General features: G+C 51.5%; 1 protein-coding gene across 2 annotated transcripts in view; it reads right to left on the reverse strand.

Moving 5' to 3' along the window:
• Slit1 (slit homolog 1 (Drosophila)) overlaps positions 1–23,462 on the reverse strand; it is a 148,537-nt gene that overhangs the window by 35,847 nt on the left and 89,228 nt on the right. The window contains exons 5-19 of one of the 2 annotated variants that reach the window (XM_013017794.1): positions 16,505–16,576; positions 14,980–15,051; positions 14,339–14,410; positions 13,812–13,975; positions 12,564–12,711; positions 12,098–12,169; positions 11,621–11,692; positions 9,403–9,474; positions 8,630–8,773; positions 3,878–4,041; positions 3,266–3,289; positions 2,977–3,121; positions 1,646–1,720; positions 1,309–1,452; positions 22–165 (exon numbers count right to left, since the gene is read on the reverse strand). In XM_013017794.1, coding sequence (XP_012873248.1) covers positions 22–165; positions 1,309–1,452; positions 1,646–1,720; positions 2,977–3,121; positions 3,266–3,289; positions 3,878–4,041; positions 8,630–8,773; positions 9,403–9,474; positions 11,621–11,692; positions 12,098–12,169; positions 12,564–12,711; positions 13,812–13,975; positions 14,339–14,410; positions 14,980–15,051; positions 16,505–16,576 — 1,584 coding nt within the window. The remainder of the gene's footprint in view (positions 1–21; positions 166–1,308; positions 1,453–1,645; positions 1,721–2,976; positions 3,122–3,265; positions 3,290–3,877; positions 4,042–8,629; positions 8,774–9,402; positions 9,475–11,620; positions 11,693–12,097; positions 12,170–12,563; positions 12,712–13,811; positions 13,976–14,338; positions 14,411–14,979; positions 15,052–16,504; positions 16,577–23,462) is intronic. The other variant, XM_013017795.1, reaches the window with a different exon arrangement.

The following is a 23,462-nucleotide window of genomic DNA, read 5'->3' on the forward strand; positions in this document are numbered from 1 at the left end:
TCTCCTGGAGCCAAGACTTACAGCGTGGAGAGGGCCTGGAGGGTGTCGAAGGCCCCGGGGGAGATGGTGGTTATGTGATTGTCATACAGTGAGAGGAGGCGGACATTGTGCAGGCCTGTGAAGCTGTCGTTGTGGATACAGCTGATGCGGTTGTTCCTCAGCATCCTGGAGGGGAAGGGAAGGGTCATAAGAGGGGAGGGGAGCCCTGGGCAGGACCCCCTCCATCTGCTTGGGTCCTGAGGGGACAGCCACCACCAGCTAGTTCAGGATGCTCCTATAGAGACACCGAGCCGTGACACACCTGCCAGGGCCCATGCACACCCGTGCTGGCCTCCAGAGCATCCTGTCTCGAGGTATACCATGGCTCCGCCTTTCCTCTCCATCCCATAGCTCAGGCCCCTGCATCGTGCCTTCACTCCCTGTGGCCCAGGCTGCTTCCCATCTCTAGGCCACACCTGGCTTAGCTAGGATATTTCTGCAATGCTCTTTCTCCTTGCCTCTAGCCGGAACCCACTCTGTCCATCCGCAGAGACCTGGCTTAATTCCCCACCACAAGCAGAGATGACCCCTAAGCAGTGTGAAATTCCTGCCTGTCAAACTGAGGAAGAATTAAGGCTATGGTGATAATAACAGTGATGATGATAATGTGGGGAACGAGATGTGGGGAAATGGGTCCTTTCATGCACAGCTGGGAAGATGATGGCCTGGGAATTGCCTAGATATGCATTTGGTTAGATGGCTGGGCGTTGATGGCTCATGCCTGGAATCCTAGCTACTCAGGGGGATGAGCTCTGAGAATCTCAATTTGAAACCAACCCCAACAGAAAAGTCCATGAGACTCTTATCTCCAATTAACCAGCCAAAGTTCAGATGTAGAGGTGCAGTTCAAGTGGTAGAGCACTACGTTGGTACAGCCAAGAAAGGATGAGAAACTCTGAGTTCAAACCCCAGTACCAGCACATATGTGCACACACACACACACACACACACACACACACACACACACACACACACACTGACTACAAAGGTACTTTCTGCTTCTACCAGCTCGACTACCTTGAGGACATCTTCGTAAGAGAGTACTTGTGGCTGGACTCTGGATTTGTGATAAAGATACTAATTGTGTCATTGCTCAAAATTTAAAAATTGTAAATCGTCAAAATTGATCGCAGTGATATGGTAGATGGTTGTTAAAGCTGCTGATGTAGGGCGGGGGTTGTACCTCAGTGGTAGAGCACTTGCCTCTCACCCTCACCCTTTCCCTTTGGAGTACACACCCACCCTGTGGCTTGGCATATTTGCACTCACAGGGTGCGCAGGCCATCCAGACCCCGGAACATGCCACTCCGGATGGACTCTAGTTGGTTGGCGGTCAGATGCAGTTCACTGACAGAGGACGCACCCTCAAATGTCCCATCTTCAATTTCAGATACCTTGTTGTTGCTCAGGTTTCTGCAGGAGGAGAGGGGAGGGGGGTGGGATGCTAATCACCTGTGTGCAGAAGCCCTCTCCCTTCCCATACCAACCACCACCATGCATGGGAGCCCCTCATGCCCCCGGGAGGAGCCCCTGCCCCAGCATTTTCCTCTTCATTTCGGTCTAGCATCCTGACAAGCATCTTCCCATGCACTACCCAGCAACTCACATTTTCTTCAGGTGTGTAAGTTTCTTAAACATCCCTGTGGCCTCCAGGATGGAGATGTCATTGTTGTTCAACCGCCTAGAAGAGGCATGGAAGAAAATACACACCAATGAAGAGGGGAAGTAAAAACAGCTCCCCATTGAGACTACGGGGTTCAAACAGAGGGATTCCAGGGAGGACTTCTTCAGCAAAGCCTGGCACTGGGGGAGAGGTAAATAGTTGTGTGTTTGTGTGTGTGTGCACACACATGTGTGCACATGTGTGCTAGTGCTCTACAATTTAAACCATACCCCTAGTCTGTGAAGAGGACTTTTTGTTGTTATTCTTTGGTGTGGAGCTTGAACTCAGAGCCTGGGAGCTGTCCCTGAGCTCTTTTTGCTCAAAGCTAGAACTCTACCACTTCAAGCCACAGCACCACTTCTGGTTTTCTGGTGGTTAATTGGAGATAAGAGACTTACAGACTTTCCTGCCCAGGCTGGTTTTGAACTGTGATTCTTAGATCTCAGCCTCCTGCATAGCTAGGATTACAGGTGTAAGCTACCAGTGCCCAGCTTCAAGAGGATATTTTTAACATTTAAAAAATTCCATGCAAACTTGCATACATATAAATGATATGTAATTAGGTATCTCTGTATACATACCATATGTGTGTGTGTATATATATATATACATATATATACACACACATACACATATATACACACAAATTCTTTGTTTGATTTTTGTTGTTGTTGTTGGTTGTGGGCCTTGAACTCAGGACCTAGGCGCTATCCCTAAGCTCTTTTGCTCAAGGTGAGTACTCTATCACTTTGAGTCACAACTCCACTTCCAGTTTTTGAGTGGTTAGTTAAGGATAAGAGTCTCACAGGGACTTTTCTGCCCAGGCTGGCTTTGAACTGTGATCCTCAGATCTCAGTCTTCTGAGTAGCTAGGATTAAAGGCGTGAGCCACCAGCACCCAGCTCTTCATTTAATTTTTGCGTCAGGGTCTTGCTATATGCCAGGTTGGCCTGAAACTGGCCATCCCACTATCTCAGCCTTCCGAAAGCTGGGGTTACAGGTGTGCATCACTACACCCAACGTAATTCATATTTTTAGATAAAGAACTATCAAAAACATCATAAGCTCCAACTTTGGCTAAGGGAATCATGTCCCCTAAAGACAAAATTTTCAGTGCAGAAAGCCCCCCCTGGTTCAGGGACTTTTTGAGAGCAGCAGAGGCAGACACAGAGAGCCTTAAGGGTGACCCCCAAAACAGTGCTGGCCCAGAGCAAGGCGAAGCTTGTGGGGAGGGCCAGTGGGCGCTGGGCAGGGCGGGCAGGCAGAGGGCCTCACAGCTCGGCCGTGGACTGGGGCACGCGCTCGGGGATCTTGGACAGCTTCAGGCTGGAGCATTCCACCACACTGGCCTCACAGCGACACTTGTGGGGACAGGTGACATCGCTGCTGCACTCGCTGTTCAGGTGATAATCTTCGGTGCCTGTGGGAGAGGCAGGCTGGGCTAAGGATGTGGACGGTCTCCAGGCAGCTGTGGTGACCCCAGGGGTGCCCAAGGTCCTTAACCAGGCCACCCACTGCCATCGTCCCCCATCCCTGGCTGGCCTGGGTCCTTTCAGTCTCCTACCTGGGATGAAGTACTGCTCTTTGGCTGGGAAGAGAAACAGAGACACACAATGTAGGAGCATCAGGCCGCATCCCTATCCCAGGATGCATCTGGAGCCTTGCATCTCCCCTCCCCCATCGCAGCCCGTCCACCCTGCATACAGAAGGCTTTCCAGAGCACTTGTGCCCAGGCCAGTGCTGGGCAGCAGCACACCCCATTAAGCCTCTCACTTGTAATGGTACAGGTAGACACTGTGACAACACGGAAGAAGGACATTGGGCCAGGGTGGCATCAGGCCCCAGGACCAGATCCAGGCTCAGAAGTCCAACCCACACGGTCCCCCACCAGAGACCAAGTAAAGTGCTGAGAACAGATCACCCCAAGGCCTGGGGAAGTTTCTATCTCAGTGCAATGCCTCAGGTCTCCTATATGTCCTGTGGAACTTGAGAGCAGTGACACTCTAGAGCTGGCCTGGGAGCAGGCGGCCTGGACACTCTCTCTGGGCCCTCAGTAAGTCTATAGTAAAATGAAGGGTGGGACAGACAGCCATTCCCATTGGTCAGTGAGACTCTAAAGTGCCCAGGGAGACCCTCCTTGGAGCTGCCCAGGAACCAGCAGTCAGGCAGCCTCTACCTGAGCACCGGAACTTCTTGCTCTTGATCTGCCCGATGCGCTTGTTGGCCAGGCGCCGGGGGCTGGCGCAGCGAGCCCCACTGGTCTCGATGGGGTTGGTGCGCAGGAAGTCCGCCAGCCACTTGAGGTTGCAGTCACAGATGAAAGGGTTCTGGGCCAGATGCCTGTCAGAAGGGCGCAGATTAGTCATTAGAGACCAGCACTGAGCACGTGTGGCCATCTAAGGCCGAGACCTGGGGCTGGCGTTGGGAGAAGAGGGGGTTGCTGACCGCCAGGGGGCACCCTGAGACCTATGGAGATATCTCCTACATCACACCGGGGAAGGACCTTTGGGGCTTGGGACTTGTTAGAGGAAAAAGCTGGCCTCCAATTCCCCACTGTCAAACCCTGGATATTTCACAAGCATGAAGGAAGGAAGGACCCAGAGTCTGAAGAGAGCATCAGTACGGCTTCCAGGAGAACAAGGAGGTTTAGAGAGGGTGGCAGTGCAGCATGCCCATTGTGGCCTTTGGTTCTCCCCAGCAGCCCTGGACCCTGAACCCAGGTTCTGCAGACCTGGGCAGCCACAGCCATCATCTGGGAGAGCAAACAGGGTCAGGTGGCAAGGCTGGGCCTATCAGAGTCTCTGGGGCTGCACGAAGACTCACCATTTCTGGGCTACTTCTCCTAGAGCAGTTCATAGGCAGTCTTTTGACACAGGAAACAGAACTCAATACTGGTCCCCCACCATGATGTGGTGATGGTGTTGGGAGCAGCCAATGGCTGGCAGCTATGTAAGTGACCACATGGTGGTACCTTGACGACCCCAGCAGTTATGATTGGCCACATCAGAACCATGCTAGCAGTTGGCCAGTCCACCTGAGTGTGGGATACCACCCACCCAGCATGCCTTGCTTGGAGTTGTCTAAGCTGAGACACGGAGGGAGGAGTATCCCTGCCCCAGTCCTTCACCTGACCCGGTGTTTTCCCGAAGGACACGGAAGCCGAGCAGGGGTCAGCTTCTCCATCTGAGGGCCATGCCGTCAGGCATCTGACTCGCTGACTTCATTCATCCCACTCCCTGCTAGGAGTGCCAGGTGAATCGCAAACCTTCAGCATTTGCTCAGCTCAATCCAGACCCTGGCAGCTCTCTGCTATCCATCACAGCCTAGGACACTGCTCAGAGCTTCTCCTGGCCCAGCCTTCTCCCTGATTCATGCCTGAGTCCTGGCTCCTCTCAGCTTTGCCAGGTCAACCAGACCCCTCCTGCTACTCTGCATCCAGCCAAGCATTTACTCCCATGTTAAGCTATTGGTTTGCACAGGGAGGTGGTAGATGCTGGATCCCCAGGCTACATGTAGATGATCCAAAATATGGCAGGAAATGCAAATCAAAACTGCATCAAGGGCTGGGCCTAGTGCCCACACCTGTGATTTAACCATTAAGGAGTTGGGGGCAGGAGTCTGAGGTAAGTCTGGGCTACACAGAGAAGCCCTGCCTCAAAAAAAAAAAAAAAAACCCAGGTCTGGGAAGGTGTCTCATACATGCATGAGGCCCTGGGTTCGATTCCTCAGTACCACCTAAGCAGAAAAAGCCGGAAGTGGTGCTGTGGCTCAAGTGGTAGAGCGCTAGCCTTGAGCTGAAGAGCTGAGGGACAGCGCCCAGACCCAGAGTTCAGGCCCCACAACCAACCAAAAAAAACACCCCAAAGATTGCAATTCCACCTCACTCCACTCAAAATAGCTATTATGAAGGAAACAAATAAGTTCTTGTGAGGATGTGTGGAGAGAGGGGACCCACATACACTGGTAGCCGCCATGGAAATCAGTATGGAGGTTCTACAAAACACTAAAACTCAAACTGCCACATGCTCCCATACCATGCTGCAATAGGATGGACCTCAAACCCTTATGAAAGGAGGCAGTCACAAAGGACAGCATGTTGGATGATTCCATGGTGTGAATTGCCAGAGAAGGCAAGGTGCAGAGCAGAAAGTGGATGAGTAGTTTGCTCAAGGCTTGAGAGGTGATTGGGGCTGATTGCAAATTGGCATAAGGGATTTAGGGGATGAGGAATAGAAATTAGTTAAAATTGAGTTGTAGTGGTAGTTGAATAGTTCTATGAATTTACTAAAAGTCATTGAGTTACTCATTTACAACAGGTAAGCTTCATGTTAAGTTATACCTCTATAAAGCTAGGGTTTTGCTTGTTTGTTTGTAATAATGTCTTGCTATATTGACTTGGTTGTCTTTGAATGCCTAATCCCTAGTGATCCACTAGCCTCAGACTCCTGAGAAGCTAGAACTACAAAGACCACACCACCCAGCAAATAAAGCTATTTTGTTTTTTGTTTTGTTTCATTTATTAAGTACTCAAAGTTAACACAAAGACCACCCCACCCAGAGAATAAAGCTATTTTGTTTTGTTTCATTTATTAAGTACTCAGAGTTAACACAAAGACCACCCCACCCAGCGAATAAAGCTATTTTGTTTTTTGTTTTGTTTCATTTATTAAGTACTCAGAGTTAACCTCGAACTCAAAATACTTCCTGCCTCTACCTCCTAAATAGCCTAGATTACAGACAGTGCCACTGTACCTGGCTTCAAAGGCTGTTTCTATTACCAAAAGGACAACCTTTCATCAGACCTCCTGATCAAAGTCTACAACTCTACCTATCAAATCCTCTTGCCAGATCAAACCTGAACCGAGACTCAAGCTCCTGCATCCAATGTTTAATCTGTTAAAGACATAAGGAAACTAGAGGACCAAGTCCAGGCTGTGGAAAACCCCATAGTGAGTGTCACAATGTCTTTAACAGGTAAATGACTAGGACAAAAGGAGATGGATCGCATGTCTTGAAATGAAATGTTCTCCCAGACCATGTTCATGTGCTGTGACACTAGGTCTCCAGCTGGAGGTGCTATTTAGGGAGAAGGTGGAGACCAAGGCTGTGGGGTCAGGCTGGAGGAAATGGATCACTAGAGTGGTATCTTGTCCTTGGCCTCTCCCTCCCTCCCTCTCTCTGTCTTTCTTTCCCCACCCCCACTGCTGTCCACCAGATATCCCTACACCATGATGAACAGCCTGAGCACATGGACTGAAATATAAACCTAGGGATAAAAAAAAAATCACTCAAGGGACACATCAACTAGTATTAGCAGTCATTGCAGAGGGCTTATTAAATCCTGATACATCAATCTTCAAACGCTAGCTATTTGATGAGATCAAGGAATTAATTTTTAAGCTTTTAGCCGTAGTAATGTTGTTGTTGTTTGTTTATCTTGAAGTGCAAGACATGGAACCTCACACATGTTGGGCAAGTGCTCTACCACTGAGCTATGCCCCAAGTACCCATTTGTATTGTTAAAGAGCCCTTGCTAGGGGCTGGGAAGGTGGCTCAGTGGTAGAGCACTTGCCTTGCATGCATGAGGCCCTGGGTTCGATTCCCCAGCACCACATAAGCAAAAAGAAAAAAAGCCTGAAGTGGCACTGTGGCTCAAGTGGTAGAGTGCTAGCCTTGAGCTGAAGAGCTGAGACAGCGCCCAGGCCCAGAGTTCAGGCCCCACAACCGGATCCCCCCCCCCAAAAAGAATCCTTACCTATTAGAGATGTGGTTAAAGATAAATAGATACAACTGATGTCTGGGATTTACTTCAAAATACTAAGTGAAGGGCAAGGTACCAGTGGCTCATACTTGTAATCCTAGCTACTCAGAGGGCTGAAATCTTAGGATCACAGTTTGAAACCAGCCGAGACAGAAAAGTCTATGATACTTTTATCTCCAATACCAATAAGCCAGAAGTGGAGCTATAGGCTCAAGTGGCAAAGTGCTAGCCTTGAGCACAAAAACTCAGGAACAGTGCCTAGGCCCTGAGTTCAAGCCCCAGGACCAGCACAAAAAAAAACAACAAAACAAAACAAAACAATGGAGTGAAACTGGGCACTGATGGCTCACACCTGTAATCCTAGGCACTAAGGAGGTTGAAATTTGAGGATCATGGTTTTAAGCCAGTCTGGGCAAAAAAAGTCCATGAGATTCTTATCTCCAATTAACCAGTAAAAAGACAAAAGTAGAGGTATGTTTGGTTCAAATGGTAGAGCACCTGCCTTGAGTGGAAACACTAAGGGGCAGGCAGCTCCTAAGCCCTGAGTTCACACACACACACACACACACACACACACACACACACACACTGAGTGGCATAGAAGAGGGGGAGGCAGAAATAAGACAAGACTGACTGGAAGGCAAAGCTGGGAGTGGTTATTTGTGGACTCACTTTACTACTTTTAATATGCTTGCAATTTTCCATAATCAAGAATTCTGACGAATTACTAGATTTGTCACTTTCTAGCTTTTCATTTACATCATCAGTATTATTACTATATTTCATCTGACTTGCCATCGTCAATGGCAAGATGCATTATTACTTTATGAGCTCTGAGGGAGGAGCTGAATGCTACCAATGAGCGGTACTATCCACTCCAGCAGACGTCCCAATTTCAGAGCTGTTTACATGGGATGTTATGTCTTAGAATCAATCAATGAGCTACATTAGTAACACTGTCATCATTATTAGCCATAACTGACTAGCATTTTGGAAACATTTTTGACAAACTAAACTCTGTACAAACATTTCCTTTAATATCATGACAACTCCTCATTTCCTGAATAAATAAAAAGGAGACTCAGAGAAGCAAATGAATGTGCCCAAGGTCCCACTGCAGGAAGGGAGGGAGGGAAGGAGGGAAGAGGAGAGAAGGAGGAGACTCACAGGGTCTGGATGGCCCGCAGGGAGGTGAACGTGCCCTTGGCGAGACTCTGGATCTTGTTGTCATACAGGGAGAGGAGCGAGAGGTTTTGCAGGTCCTGGAAGGCATCGGGTCGGATGCAGTTGATCTTGTTGGCGTTCAGGAGCCTGTGGGCAAAGCGAGGGCCGGGAGCTGAGGGGAGGGGAGAGGCAGGGACAGGACCCCTCACACATCCTGGCACCTCCCTGGCCTTGTATGCGCCAGTGATCTCAGGGAGAAGCCCATGGAACAGGTCACTTCTTCATACAGAGAAGCCACCTGCTTCTTCCTCTCAGGAATGGTTAAAGATGTCACTAAGATTCTAGGAGCACACAGGGGTCCAGATCACCCTTCCAAAGGCAGTTTTAGGGGCTCCTCTTTCTTAGTCCCTAGGGGCTAGGCAGGAGTGTTTGGATTGGGTGATTCCTGCTTCTAAGGGAGAATCCTTGCCTGAATGCTTGAGCTGGTCTGGGTGACTTACTGCAGGAGACATCTCTGTGCCCAGCATGCTGGGTACCCCAGGATTGTAGGCTGTGCCTCAGGAACTTCTGGGCTTTGGCATCCTGTGAGTAGCCCTGAGCCTGCCTCTACTTCCTAGTTAGACCTCTGAAGTTCTAGGGCCTTGTGGCACAACTTTCGTGGCCTATCTTCCTGGCTCCTAGCTCAAGTAAGTCTTGTACCCCAAAGATACTGAAAGGAAGATGGGGAGCAGAAGAATGAAGATCCCACCCAAAGACCTCCTGGGACAGGTCCTTACAGGAGTTGTAAGGTGTACAGGCCTCCAAACACACCACGAGGCAGGTCTGTGATCTTGTTCCCATAGAGGACCCTGGAGAAAAGGTGGCAGAAAGAAAAGGTCAGCGGGCAGCCTACCTGGAAAGCCCACAACACAGGGACCACTCCACGGAGACCCAGCATCCTAGCCTGTGTACTTGCTACAGGTTCTTGCCAGCAGGTGGTGCTAATGAGTCTTCAGGAAGGCAGCCTGGTCCCAGGCTGCACAGAAGCCACCTCTGGGCTGGAGGACAGTTGCAGAAGGGCCCTGCCCCTTGCACAGGAACCCTATAGAAGCCTGCAGACAGCCCTTCTAGGGAACCTGATGGGAAATTAATCTGGTCCAGGATCCAAAACAGGAAGAGGAAGTCCCATAAACAGGATCAATATTGTCAGAGAATTTATAGGGGAAAAAATAGAATGTCAGATTGCATGTGAAATAGAAATCTAAGCAGTGAGATTGCAAGACACACACACACACATACACACTTTGGTATTTGCAAAGTTTTCTGCACTGAACATGAAAGAATTCTATACATAATTAGAAAAAAATAGCAAACATTAAAAAAAACAACAACAAAAAACAGCCACTGTAAACCGGGCACAGTGAGCCAGTGGCTCATGCCTGTAATCCTCACTACTCAGGAGGATCATGGTTCAAGCCAGCCCAGCAGGAAAGTCCGTGAGACTCTTATCTCCAGTTAACCACCAGAAAACCAGAAGTGGTGCTGTGGCTCAAGTAGTAGAGTCCTTGCCTTGAGCTGAAGAGCTGAAGGACAGCACCCAGGCCCAGAGTTCAAGTCCCATGACCCCAAAAAAAAAAAGACTTATGCAAGGAATAGGTTCAGGCAAGACACTTGTGCAAGGAATAGGTTCAGGCAAGACTTGTGCAAGGAATAGGTTAGGGCAGACGGTGAAAACATCAGAGGGGCTGGGGAAGAAGAGTGTATTCTATTCCCAGTGTCACAATCAGCCTCATTCATTGGAGTAAAAGTCCTGCATGCTGTTTCTTTACACGTGGCTTCAAGATTTGTTTTAGAAAAGGACCCATCAGGAGCAAAGGTCCCATGGCAGGATCCACGTTGGCCCATATGGAGTGTTCCAAAGGCCAGTGAGGTTGGTGTGGGGTAAACAAATGGTACAGTAGCTTGGCTTTTATGCAGCAAGCATCAGGAAGCCTTTCAGAGATGCTGTGTAATCTGTGTTTCTGTGTAAAGAATAAAATGGAGGAGAGAGCAGGAGTTGAGTCAGGGAAACAAGGTCACGGCTGACACAGGTGAACATAGATGCTGATGTTTGCTGACATAATCTCACCATGCAGATTCTTGTGCCTCCGCAATTGGCTGTGACCAGCTACTTAAGAGTGATAGAAACCCACATAAACAGGTTATTGTCCCCCTCTTATCCCTTCAGACTGGCACAATCCAAGGGAAGAAAATCATTTTCACATCTTGGAGGAAGATGTGAATACATTCTGGCAGGCTACCTCTAAGATCAGATCTTCTCAGCCAATGATAGAGATTCATGATCAGGCTGTGAACAGCTGTGTAGGTTGTACACTGCTGAATTTCAGGGTCACCATTCGTAGCTAGTCTCACTGTCTACCTTAAACTCTACTCCAAGAGAAGAAGTCTTATGTAGAGGGCAGAAGAGCTGGTGGCTTGCTGTATTCCCAACGGTGTGTGTGTGTGTGTGTGTGTGTGTGTGTGTGTGTGTGTGTGCACCCTGTTCTACTTGCCAGGCCTCTAGTATATGCAGTCACAGATCAGAGCAGCTGGAAACACTTGTTCCTAATAGAAACACATGGCTCCTTCCACAGGGATCCTGTTTGCCTGCTGGGCATCCTGGCTAGACAAAGTGTGCAAACCTGGGGTGCAAGCAACTTCACCAGAAGTGGAGGGAAGCACTGTCTCCTTACCACCAGCACATGTGGGGTAAAAATAACAAGGGGTGGCAGGTGTTGTATCTGGAGCTGGTGGTTATTGCCTTATAGGTGACTGGGGAAGGCCTCTCCAGGGCCAAATGACAGCCCCAAGGAATTCTGGGGAAATCCCTACCATGGTGGAGAGAGCATCTCCGTTGTCAGGGCAACGGCCCTGCCTAGGTTTCCTGCACTCAGCCCTTGATTCTCTCATTCCTTTCACTCGGCAGGGGGTACACCACAAGGAGGGGGCCCTGGGCATGGCAGCCCTACTACTCACAGTGAGTTCAAGGAGCGGAGGCCATGGAAGGCATCAGGTGCAATCTCGGCTATCTGGTTGTTGCTCAGGTCTCTGCAAGGGGAAAAGAGAAAGGGGAGCTGAATCCTTCAGCCCCTCACAGCCATCTGCTCCCCTCTATCCCAGCTGGGGAGCAGGGCATGAGGTTATTTAAAAGGAGAAAAGCAGGGGCCAGTTCCCCACGCAGTGGAAAACCCCAGGTGCCTGGGACACACTTATATGGGAGGGTGCCCTATCTCCTCTGATTGCTCCCATGTTTACTCAAACTGACACAGGAGGGTGACAAGCCTAGCAAGAGCCAGACTTGGGATCGGTGCCCCTTCCAGGCCTCCCCACAACCCCACAAGGCAATATCACCATGGAGGTCCCCAGCCTCAGACCACAGCCTCAGAAGCGGGAAGGCCGCTCCAGGCCCCTGCATCTCATGCAGCTCCTGGCGAAGCAGAGGAAGGCACTCACATCCTGCGCAGCTTTCTGTAGGGAGAGAAGGCTCCAGGGGGGATGGACTTGATCCCATTGAGCTCCAGACGGCTGCAGAGAATGTGGGGGACAGAGAAATAGCACAAGGGCCCAGGTCACCTGGCCTGCCTCAGGTTTGTAAGGCTCACCAGCCAAACACAAGGCTCGAGTCCCTCTGAGCCCTGCTCTGTTCCCCTCTGCCTCCTAGGAGGCAGACAGGCCCCTCTGAAAGGAGCCCCATTTCCCCAGTTCCCAAGATCAAAAGGGGCCCACCAAGATGCTAGTGCTGAGAAAGCCAGACTAGCAGGCCCATGGGGCTAGGCTGCACAGATGGACCTCTGAGGAAGTCCATCTCCACCCTCCCCCCCCCCCCCCAGCCTCCAAGCCTCTAGCAAGCATCTTCTCCATTCATCACTGAGGGTCCTGGGTCAGCAGAGCCAGAGCGGCCCAGGGCCAGTGCACTCACATCTCCGTCATGGTCTCGGGCAGGTTGGCGGGGATGGCAGTGAGGCCTTTACCACGGCAATCCACGATGCCATTGCTACAGGCACACATGGCCGGGCAGGAGCCGGAGGACAGGGTGCAGGTGGCCACACGCCCTGCCTCTCCCTGACCTGCAGAAGCAGCCAGGTGTGCCACATCAGCACCTCCCTCCCCGGCTGGGGAGATGGGCAAGGGTGGGGGGCTTGGAGGAGGATGAACCAGAGGGGTTCACCAGGGGGCAGACATGAGAGATCGAACTTGGATGTAACTCTGTGGGCACCTGGCACCCAGCAGGCCTCAGGCAGGTGTGTGCCGGCGTGCAAGGCATGTGCTAGGAAACCCTGGCCTAGAATCCTGAAGGAAGCTCTAAGCTTCATGTGTGTCACCCCTGGGGCCTGGCATTGACGGAAGGCTCTACAGACTCTCACAGGTTCTGGAGGCTGCCTGTGTGTGGCTTCTTTCAGACCTTTCTGGCTATAGTATGGAGCCCAAAACAGACAAGGAGGGACTCATCAGGGCCTCAAGTGGAAGAGGAAAGGGCCAGGCTAAGGGGTCTAGCTCCCCAGAAGATACAGCAGAGAGCCCAGTGCAGCAGCCTGCCAAGGTGGGGGAGGTGAGGCACTGGAGAGAGGAGGAGGCACTAGGAGGGGTGGGGGTGGGGAGGGAAGAGGCTGGAGGAAATGGGGAGGAGGGGAGATGTCAGAAGGAGAGAGTGTAAAGAAGAAGCAAAAGGGATGTCCGGAAGGGGAGAGGAGAGGAGACAGGAGGGGGGGTCAAAAGGGACAGTGAGAACAGAAGGTGAAAGATTGGGTGGGGGTTGATCAGAAAAGAGAAGGTATAAATGTGTGTTGGGCAGAGGAGCAGCAATGGACAGGACAAAAGGCTGTGGGCAAAGCCGGTGGCTCACACCTCTAATTCTAGCTGTTCAGGAAGCTGAGATCTGAGGATCATGGTTCAAAGCCAGCTGGGGCAGAAAGACTGTGAAACTCTTATTTCCAATTAACCAGCAAAAAGCCACAAGTGGAGCTTTGGCTCAAGTGGGAGAGAGCCAGCCTTGAGCAAAAGAGCAAAAGGACAGTGCCCAGGCCCAGTACCAGGACTCTTTCTCTCTCTCCTTCTCACGTATGCACACATGCACACACACACACACACACACACACACACACACACACACACACACACGCAGAGGCTATGAGCAGGTAGGTGAAGGCTGGGTGGGGCTTGCACCCACCTGAGCAGCTGAACTCACTCTTCTGGACCTCAGCTACATTGAGGCCCCGCAGGCTGGCGGGCCCTGAGCACTGGGTGAAGAGCCCAATGCTTGGCCTCTGTCTTAGCCACTGTGAGAGCCAGGCCAGGTGGCAGTCGCAGAACAGGTGATTGGAGTGCAGGCGGCTGCAGGATGACAGGGGAACTCACCACCCACCTGGACCCCACCCTGGCCCAACAGTGAGCTCCTCCTGCCTGGCCCAGGCCAGGGACCAAGCCCCAGTGTGCCCCCGTGCCATCCACACCAGTTAGCTGTGCAGCTCAGCCCCAACTTGAAGGCAACCTGCAGCAATGAGAAGCCCCCCACGGCTCCTTCTGGGGAAGGGGGGCATCCTTTGCAGGCATTCATCTCACCCAGCTCACACAGAACCCCCCCCCCCAATCACTCCAGTCACTCTGGACTGAGGAGGTGGACACGCTGTCCCCAGTGCAGAAGCCCTCACCTCCTTCCCCACCCACCCCCGGTGCTTGGCCCTGCGACAGACTCACAAGGTCCGGAGCTTGGGCATGTGGTTGAAGCTGGACACAGGAATGGTGGTGATGTTGTTGTTGTTCAGGGTCCTGAGAGGGAGGAAGTGCAGCCATTTAGTACCTGCGCAGCAGGACAGAGTCATGGGGCCGGGCCTCTGTTAAGAACAGGGAAGCCCTCACACCAGGTACCATGGCCCATGGAGAGGAAGCCGTGAAGAGGGTCTTCCAGGGGGACCAGTCTTGGGGTGGGCATGAAGGGGCTACCCCAAAAAGCATAAGACACAGACCTCCCCCACCCCCCACCAGACAGGGAAAGCTGCAAGCGTGGAGTGCTCGATGCTCTCCAGGTCCTTAAGTACAGAGATCAAGCAGGGGGAGCAAGCAGCTCATGAGCTGATGTACCCCAGACCAGGCCTAGCTACTCAGAGGAAATAGCAGGAAGGGGCTGGCATCCAATCTTCCTATTAGACACTGTACCACAGGGCTTCACCCTAAGCAGGTGAAACGTATCAGCTCTCAGTTGCCAGGGTGACCTTGGAGGCTGTGTCACCCTGATCTTCAAGACTATTGCACCCCGGCTCCAGCTGCAGGGGTGCCCAGCCATGCCCTGCCTCTGCCGGGCTCTTCACAGCCCTTTCATCTCTCCGGGTTTTACTTACAACACCTCCAGCCCCCGCAGGGCACGGAAGGCCCCTTCCTCTATACAGCTAATCTGGTTCTTGTCCAGCTGTCTGTAAAGCAGAGAGTGGGGGACTTTAGATGAGGGGTATACACTGTCTGAGCATTCAGATAGAGCACTCCATTATTATTATTTTTTGTGTGTGTGGTGGGGAGGTCCAGTCATGGGGCCTGAACTCTGGGCTTGGGCGCTGTCCCTCAGCTCTTCAGCTCAGGGCTAGCGCTCTACCACTTGAGCCACAGCATCACTTCCGGCTTTTTCCCCCCTGCTTATGTGGTGCTGAGGAATTGAACCCAGGGTCTCATGCATACAAGGCACGCGCTCTACCACTGAGCCACCTTCCCAGCCCCAGAGCACTCCATTATTTTTAAAAATGAGACATGACTCCAATCATTTGTTAGGCCCACACCTCCATCCAAATAGTAAATATTAATAAAAAGTTGATTTCTTATTTTCAATTCAAGTAATAGAAATACAAATTATATTCTTTTTTTAAATTTTTGTCATCCATCAGTTGTAGGGCTTGAACTCGGGGCCTAAAGCTGTCCCTGAGCTTTTCTGCTCAAGGATATCATTCTACCACTTTGAGCCACAGCTCCATTTCTAGTTTTCTGGTGGTCAGTTGGAGATAAGTCTCAGGGACTTTCCTACTTTGGCTGTCTAGGAACCTCAATCCTCAGATCCTCAAATTAGGCTCCTGAGTAGTTAAGATTATAGGCATGAGCCACCAGTGCCAGCCAAAAGTTATATTCTTGTTTCTACACTTGCATGTGCCCTGGGGAGCAGGTGACCTCTCCCCCATACTTTTGGGGACCACCTAGAGGGTACTGGCAGCTGAAAAATGAAACCATGGCACACAGAGCCTGCAGGTGAATTTCCTCCAAGTGCTAAGCAAGATTGACTAGTAACTGGCTACCTGGAGTGTTGCTCTGTGGAGGAATGTGGTGATAGATTACCAAGGCCTGCCTCGGTCATGGGAAGGGTGTGTGTGGCAAGCATGCCAGGCATTTGCTATGCTTATGGACCTTGGGGAGATGATAAGTTTAGATCAAAATAAACTTAAATATTAACAATAATCCATTACATTTAAATAGCATTTGACAAAATGTATATAGTACCCTATCTCATTTAAACCTCAGAACAAGCTTATGGGAAAACAGGCAGCTCATTATTTGCTGCAGCTTATGCAAATGTGACTGTAAAAGATTCAACCCAGCTCCTACTCAGAGGTGAGCAAGGAACTGGGGAGCATTGGTACCTCCACAGACCATGATACTTCAGCCTTGCCCCTTGCTCTGGGGCTTGACTGGTCACACAGAACTGAACCTGTGAGCTGCTAGTGCTCTCCAGAAGGTTCTAGAAGACTGTGCAAGCGCCCACCATCTCAGAGCTCAGGCTGGCTCCTTGGAAGCCTGGACCACACAACCCAGGGAGTTAGACCCCCGCATACTGCCAGGGTGGCCGCAGGCCCTTGTACCCTGCTTCCTTCCCAGGCTTATACTCACAGATTTTTGAGGTCAGTGGCTCCCCGGAAAGCCTTCCTGGGGATGGCCTGGATGGCATTCTCACTTAGGTCCCTGAGAGAACAAAGCAGAAGAGAGGAACATGGTCAGGAGACAGATGCTTCCAGAGACCCACGGTGGGCCTTACAGTGGCTACATGCCGCACCGGGGAGGAGGCTTTGTACACAGTGCTCGTTCAGTGAGCACTTGTTGAGAGATGGATGGATGGATCGATGGGTGAATGAATTATGAGGCTGTCCCAAAGGGAGCATCCTCTCAGCTCCTTCTCCTCTGGGCAGAGGGCTGCAGCTAGAAGGAGAAAGCCAGGAAGCGGTGACCAGTCCCCCCAGGGCCCACACAGCCGGTGGAGTCGGCCCCAGCTGGCTTCTCTACCACAACTGCATAAAAACAAGTCCCTAAGCCACAACCGCCCGGCTGCCCACACAGACTGAGTAGATGTCTACTGTTCTTGCAAGCCATCATGCCTTTGTTTTTGTTTGGGGGGCTGCAGATGGAATCCAAGCTCAGCCAGCACTCTCTCACAGAGCCAAAGCCCCCCACTCTGAAACCACTGGGTTTTGCAGTGATCAGTTATAAACCACGGATGACTGAGTAAGGAATGCTTATTTGGTGGCCATTCAGGATGTCAACTGCAGGAAGTAAGAAGCCCTGAGAGCTTCTGAGGACAGGGGGACGAGCTGAAAATGGACATATGTCCCGCAGCTACGACAGTACTAGAGACTTGACTTTTCCACATTGGCTTTGGGGTCTTGTTTCCTCATTTGTCAAATGCATGAGGCTAGACCAGAAGGTTTCTAAGCCACCCCCTTGCAGACTACTCAGAGTCACGTGCTATGGTCTGAATGTGTATATACCCTCCCTGGATTCCTGGGTCAAAGCCTAGTCACCACATAATGGTGCTAGCCCGTGGCCTTCCGAGGAAAGTAAGACACCAGAGCCCCATGCCTAGGATCATCTCCCTGCTAATATGAAGAGAGACCATTGAACACATCAAGGTATCATTGGTGAATCAGAAAGTGGGTCCTCTCCACACCTCAACTCTTCTAGCACCTTCAGGATGCAATCTCCATGCCCAGTATGGTGAGGAATAAGGCTTTTTGTTTGTTTGTATTTATGTGGTCTTTTTTTTCCAGTCCTAGAGTTGAACTCTGGGCCTGGACTCTGTCACTGAGCTTTTGTGCTCGAATACTGCTCTACCACTTGAGCCACAGCTCCACTTCCAGCTCTTTTTTTAATGATCAATTGGCAATAAGAGTCGCATGGACTTTTCTGCCCGAGCTGGCTTTGAACCATGATCCTCAGATCACAGCCTCCTGAGTAGCTAAGATTACAGGTGTGAGCCGCCAGGATCCAGTCTATGTATGTAACTTTGAAAAGGTTATCTGTAAGTAGTTGTACTAAAGCATTTCAATTCAATGTGTCAGTTTACGAATACAATGCATCTTTGATCAATGGGACAAATAAGTTTTTGTGATTTACCAGCCAGCCTATGGTATTATATTACAGCCACTTGAACAGACTCGGACACATATTATGTCAGGTGCTCTTGCAGGCACTTTCTATCCTTGGAGGAGGTGAGGAGGGTGGTGATGTTACCATCTGAGAGGGATGATAAAAACTGGACAGAGCAGCAGGGACATGGGAAAGCCTGTCACAGGGGAATGACAAGGGAGCGCAAATGTCCAAGAGAAAGTGGGGATGTACAGGGAATGAGACCTCCAGGGGAACACTCACGCCAGCCCCAGCCAGCATCCACCCTCGGGCTGAGCCTGGGAGGGAATTCTGTGTACCACTCACATCCATTATTCTACTTAATCTTCACTACAACCCTGCCAGGAAGGATTTTTATTTGTATTGATTAGTCTATTGATCAAGACCCAACTTGTTCCATAAAGGCTTTAAGGTGGTTTGCGGGGATTTACGAAACAGCAAGAGAGCAGGAGGGGGAAATGGGATGAAGGGAAGAAAAATCAATGGTGGGTGCTCAGAACATGTGGACCACATGACCACACATGGCCAACCAAGCAGAATGAGGCCTGAGCCCCCTGAGCCCTCTGCAAGCCAGCAACAGGGGGAACTGGCCAGTTAGCAGCATCTACCAGACACACATCGTTTCAGAGGATCTGTTTCTCAGAAGCACAGCTCAGATGAGGCAAGAATTTTCCCAAGAGCCTTTATGAAAAAAAAATGACAGTGTGGTCTAATCAATAATTAGATCCTTATAATAAATGGGTTTCAAGTGCCTGTTTCTTATAATAGCATTGCACCAAAGTGTAAGTCAGGAAAAGCAATTGCATAAGTCCTCACACTAGGAACTAAGTGGGTAACAGAGGGTAGGGAGAGGTAGATAAGAGGCCTAGCACAGCTGGGGCTGGGTGAGGCCTGACAGAACTCGGGACAATGGGTATGGCGGAGACACTGGGATAGACCAGAGGGATGTGTTCTGATGGCTCTGCAGATGTTACTCTGGGGTACCAATGATTACCAAGGAAAGACAAGACCCCTTAGGCAGTAAGCATGCAGGGTGGGACACCAAGAGCTAATGGGTAAGTTGAGAGTCCTGGGTGGGTAGGAGCTGACCTCACTGGGTAAGTTCATGCCAGCCCTGGCCAGGCAGCCCAAAGCAGGAAGTTTCTCTCTCTCCTGCTTTAGGTGATTAAAGGAAACAATTTGCAACTCCAGAACATCTAGCGCCCACCCCTCCCCCCCAGACCAAAGGAAAACAAAGCAGGCCTTAGAAATTTCAGGAACGTGCACTAGTGAAGTGCATGGTGGAAAGACCCTGAACTTGCAGCAAGAAGAATTTAGTTGAATTCCTATTTCTGCCATTTCCCAGACACTGGCTGAAGAGCCCTGTTTATAACGGGGGCACAGTATAAAAAGGCCTCCAGTTAACAAATAGGAAACACTGGCTTTTGTCCCTCCTTCCCTTACGGCTTCTTGGTTGCGTCCAGAGTGACCACTAGGGGGCGCCAGAAGCCTTCCCAGGACATGAGCTCAGTCTCATTCCCACACCCAAGGCTGTCCGCTTCCTGCGGGGCCATCCTTGTCTCCTCTTTGCCAAACCTGACTGAAATTAAGTCGCCTGTCTCCCTTTGCTGCTGGTCTGCACAGAAACCCACAAAGCACCAACTGCACCTTTCCCAGTCCACCGTTCTCCACCCTCAGCCACCTCCATCTCCCCAAGCCTTCATTTTTATTCCCTCCTCCCATGATGACCTGACACAGGCCCACAAGTGAGGAGAATGGCTCCGGGTTTGTTGGGACAGAAAGGACAGCCCAGAACAGGAGGGGACCAGATCAAACTCAGAAAAGCTTGACCTGACAGGAGGAAGATAGAGGATACAGAGTTCAGAAAAGAGGTCACAGGCAGGGCAGTGAAAACAGTAAGGACAATGCCACACTATACGTCACAGTAGAGACTCGAGCTCAGCAAGCTACGTGTGTCATGTCTTGAGCAAGTCATCTTCTCATGACTCGGTTTTCTCCTCTGCAGAATGGAATGGAGACCTGAATTCTACCTATGACACTTTTCCAGTTCCAGAACACTCTTGCCACAGGGCCTTTGCCTGGACTCTACTTCCTTCATTTGCCACTCAGCAAACCTATTCACCTTCATATCTCAGTCCTCAGACACCTCCCCTAGTCCCTAACTGCTCCCTTTCCTATTGGTTCTAGAAACCCCTGTTTTCCATTTTAGCACCAATCCAAGATTATAGTGAAATACAGGTGTGCTGAGTGTAATGTCCATCGCCTGCTCCAGATCACAATCTCCCGAAGACAATCTCTTTTTCTCCCTTCGGTTCTGGGGGCATTGCACATTTTGTATCCCAGGGACTCAGTAATTTTTTTTCTTTTCCTTTTTTATTGTCAAGGTGATATACAGAGGGGTTACGGTTACATAAGTAAGATAAGTACATTTCTTGTCAAACTTGTGCCCTTCCTTCATTTGTCTCTCATTCTCCCTCCAGCCCACCCTCGCTCCCACCCCCTCCCCAAGCTCAGGGATTTTGAACTGAATTGAACTCCAGCGGCTCCATATATGATTCTCCTGCCTCAATCTCTCTGCAACTTTCTGACCAAAACAAGGGGTTAGAGACCAGGCCACATGTTGAGAAAAGAAGGCAAGGCTTGGAGCAGACAACAGCTCTGTGTGGCAGGAGACCACCGCACATTACCTGTGCCCACAGGCTCCCAGCCCCTGCTCTGCCAGACAGAGCTGAAGAGCACAGGATGAAGGCCATGAAGCGGGAGGGAAGCGCTGAACTAGTACTTGAGACTGTGGATCATATCACAGTGACCCTACTTCTTTCCTCCCTGAATTCTGACAAAATACCCTGGGGAGGGGGTGCCCCAGAATGGGGGTTGGGCAGCCACTGAGGCGGGACCTCCCAGGGAAGAGAAGGAGCTGAAGCACCAGAGAGTCCACTCCTGGGGATGTGAGGGGCTGTAAAGACCCCGCCTTGCCTGGCCAGAACCCCTATCACCCAAAGCCAAGGGCTTTGCCAACAGCAGCGGAGCGTCCTGGGACCCCTGCCAACCTCCTTCCCCTGAAGATAAGGGACAGCCCCTCCCTGACTTGGAACTGTGCTAGGTATCCTGCTCCGGGTCCCTCTCTTGCACACCCCACGGCTATGAGGGTGAATAGGAGTTTGCTGGGGGCTGAGGCCAGGACCCCATGTTCTTGCTGCTAATCTCCTTCACGCTGTAACCTGACAGGTCACTGCTGCAGCCCAGCCTCTACAGGGATCAGTGGGGCTCCGCTGGGACTCCCGCTCGGCTCTTGCCAAGGCTGGACTCAGCTCTGCCTTCCTAGCACTTGCTCACCACTCGGCCGCAGAGTGCAGCGGCTCTACTGGCCTCTCGAGCCTCACAGAGGCTCTGGGTTTACCCTAAGTCAGACCCCACAGGGGTGCTGGACAGCCTTGGCCTGGTCAGCCCCTGCCCTGCACCTTCACGGAGGCAGTGCTGGCAGCTGCCCGCCTGTGTTCTGTCATTCCTTGTCTTTAGCGCCCTGTGGGGGGCGGGGGAGCAGGGACCCTCAAGGCTGTGAATGGGGAAGTGGACGGGGGGGGGGGGGGGGGTAAAGCTCTAGGATGGGTTCTACTGACCTGACCTCAAGAGAGAGACCCAGGAGGAATTCCCAACAACCCTGGCCTGCCAGGGTAGGTGCCCCAGACTATAGGGGTGGTCAGCATCCCACCACTGCAATCAATAACGACCTTCCGGGACTCCAGGGAAAGTGGCTGAGCAGCCAGGCCTGGCAACTTGGCCAGCAGTACTGATGTTGCCAGATGTTTGCTAGCCAATGCAAACTTCCTGGAATGTGCATTTAGCCAGTTACCCAAATGACTGGTACATCCTCCGGTTGAGTCTCAGGATGTTTTCATGTCTTCATCTAGGCCTAAAACAAACCAGTTATAGCCCCTGCCCCCAGCCAGCACTTCAAAGCTACAGTCAGCAGCAGGTGCCAACTTCTACCCCTTGGGTTGGGGGAGAGTCAGGGACAACTTGGACCTTGTCACCCCAGTGGGTGGAGAGAGGGAAGAGCTGTCCTGGCCTTTCACCTGCACAGGGGCTGGGCAGGTGACCAGCTCCTCTGATGGTCCAACAAGCCCTCCCTGAGCTCCTGCTGGGGTTGGCAGAGGAGACACTGTCTGGCATAGAGGCCAGGGTGGCAGCAGGTAGGCAGGAATGAGTTCTCGTGTGTTTTCTGGTAAGGTCAGAGAATTAGAGACAGGGCCCCACAGGCCCCTCTGCACTCCTGGTCCCATTGCAGGATATTTCCTTTGGAGAAGATCAGCAGAGCCTTAGGTGAGACTTGGGGACACAGATGTCCCCTCAGACAGGATAGACCACCCTCCTTTGTCTCTGCCCTGTCCTAGCTCTCATTAGATTCTCTGCCTCCCACCTCCGAGGGGAGCGAGGTCTCCCATTGCCCATCCCCTTCCACTCTCCCAGCCCGTGGGAAGACATTCGGGGAAGCAGAGGGTCCTTGTGTGGGTGGCAGGTGCACGTGGGTACTACATGCCAATCAGTGGCAGGCTCCAGTGCGTCTGCACGGTGGTTCTTAGAGCATCTGAAAACACCGAGCTGACTCACTGCCTCAGGCTCCAACTTCAAAGCAGGGACTAAGTCTGTGTCCACCCAAGTCTCAGGGGCTCCCATGGGAGGCGGCCCCCATGTGGCAGCAAGTACTGAATGTTCTTCAGAAGTCAAGCTTGGGCAGGGGCAAGGACAAAAAGGCCGTGGAGACTAGGGTGCCTTGTCAGGACTCAGGGCTGGCACCACAGCCATTTCCTGTGATGTCACCCCATCCCCCAACATGACAGAACCCAGAGCAGGCCTTAGAGCTCCTCTGGCCAGCCTTCGTCTTCTGACCCATAGGTCTCCTTGTCACCCCCCCCGCCCTTCCCCTCTGCTCTGCCAGCAGCAGGCCAGAGGGAGCCTGTGGCTGTGCCCCCATACACCCCAAGGATGTCTCCAGGGGGACAGGAGCTGGCTCGAACAAGTCCGGTGCCAACTTGCTTGTCTCTTTGGGCAACAGAAGCTTGGAAGGTGACAATTGGATTGGTGAGAAGTTTTCAAACTACCCTTACAACGGCTGAGCCATTCCGCTCTGTGACCCTGAACTCGCTCCTGCCCTCTCTCCTGCCCCACCTCGCAGAACTCACAGAATCAACGCTCAAACATGTTCTGCCACGTCCTGGGATCTAAAAATCAAACCAGATGGAAACTATTGTCCAGCCTACATTGTCACAGGAAACTCCTGATGCCCAAGCGCCTGTGGGTGGCCTGGGAATAGCCTCTGGAGACATGGCAGATTGAACTCTGACCCTCTTCACTTTTGTGATTTCTAAACACCCAACTGCACTGATGCCTCCTCCTCCTCCTCTCCCTCCTCCCCCTCCTCCTCCTCCTCCACCTCCTCCTCTTCCTC

The sequence above is a fragment of the Dipodomys ordii genome, unplaced genomic scaffold, assembly GCF_000151885.1.
Source record: "Dipodomys ordii isolate 6190 unplaced genomic scaffold, Dord_2.0 Scaffold36, whole genome shotgun sequence".
In the NCBI taxonomy this organism is placed as follows: Eukaryota; Metazoa; Chordata; class Mammalia; order Rodentia; family Heteromyidae; genus Dipodomys; species Dipodomys ordii.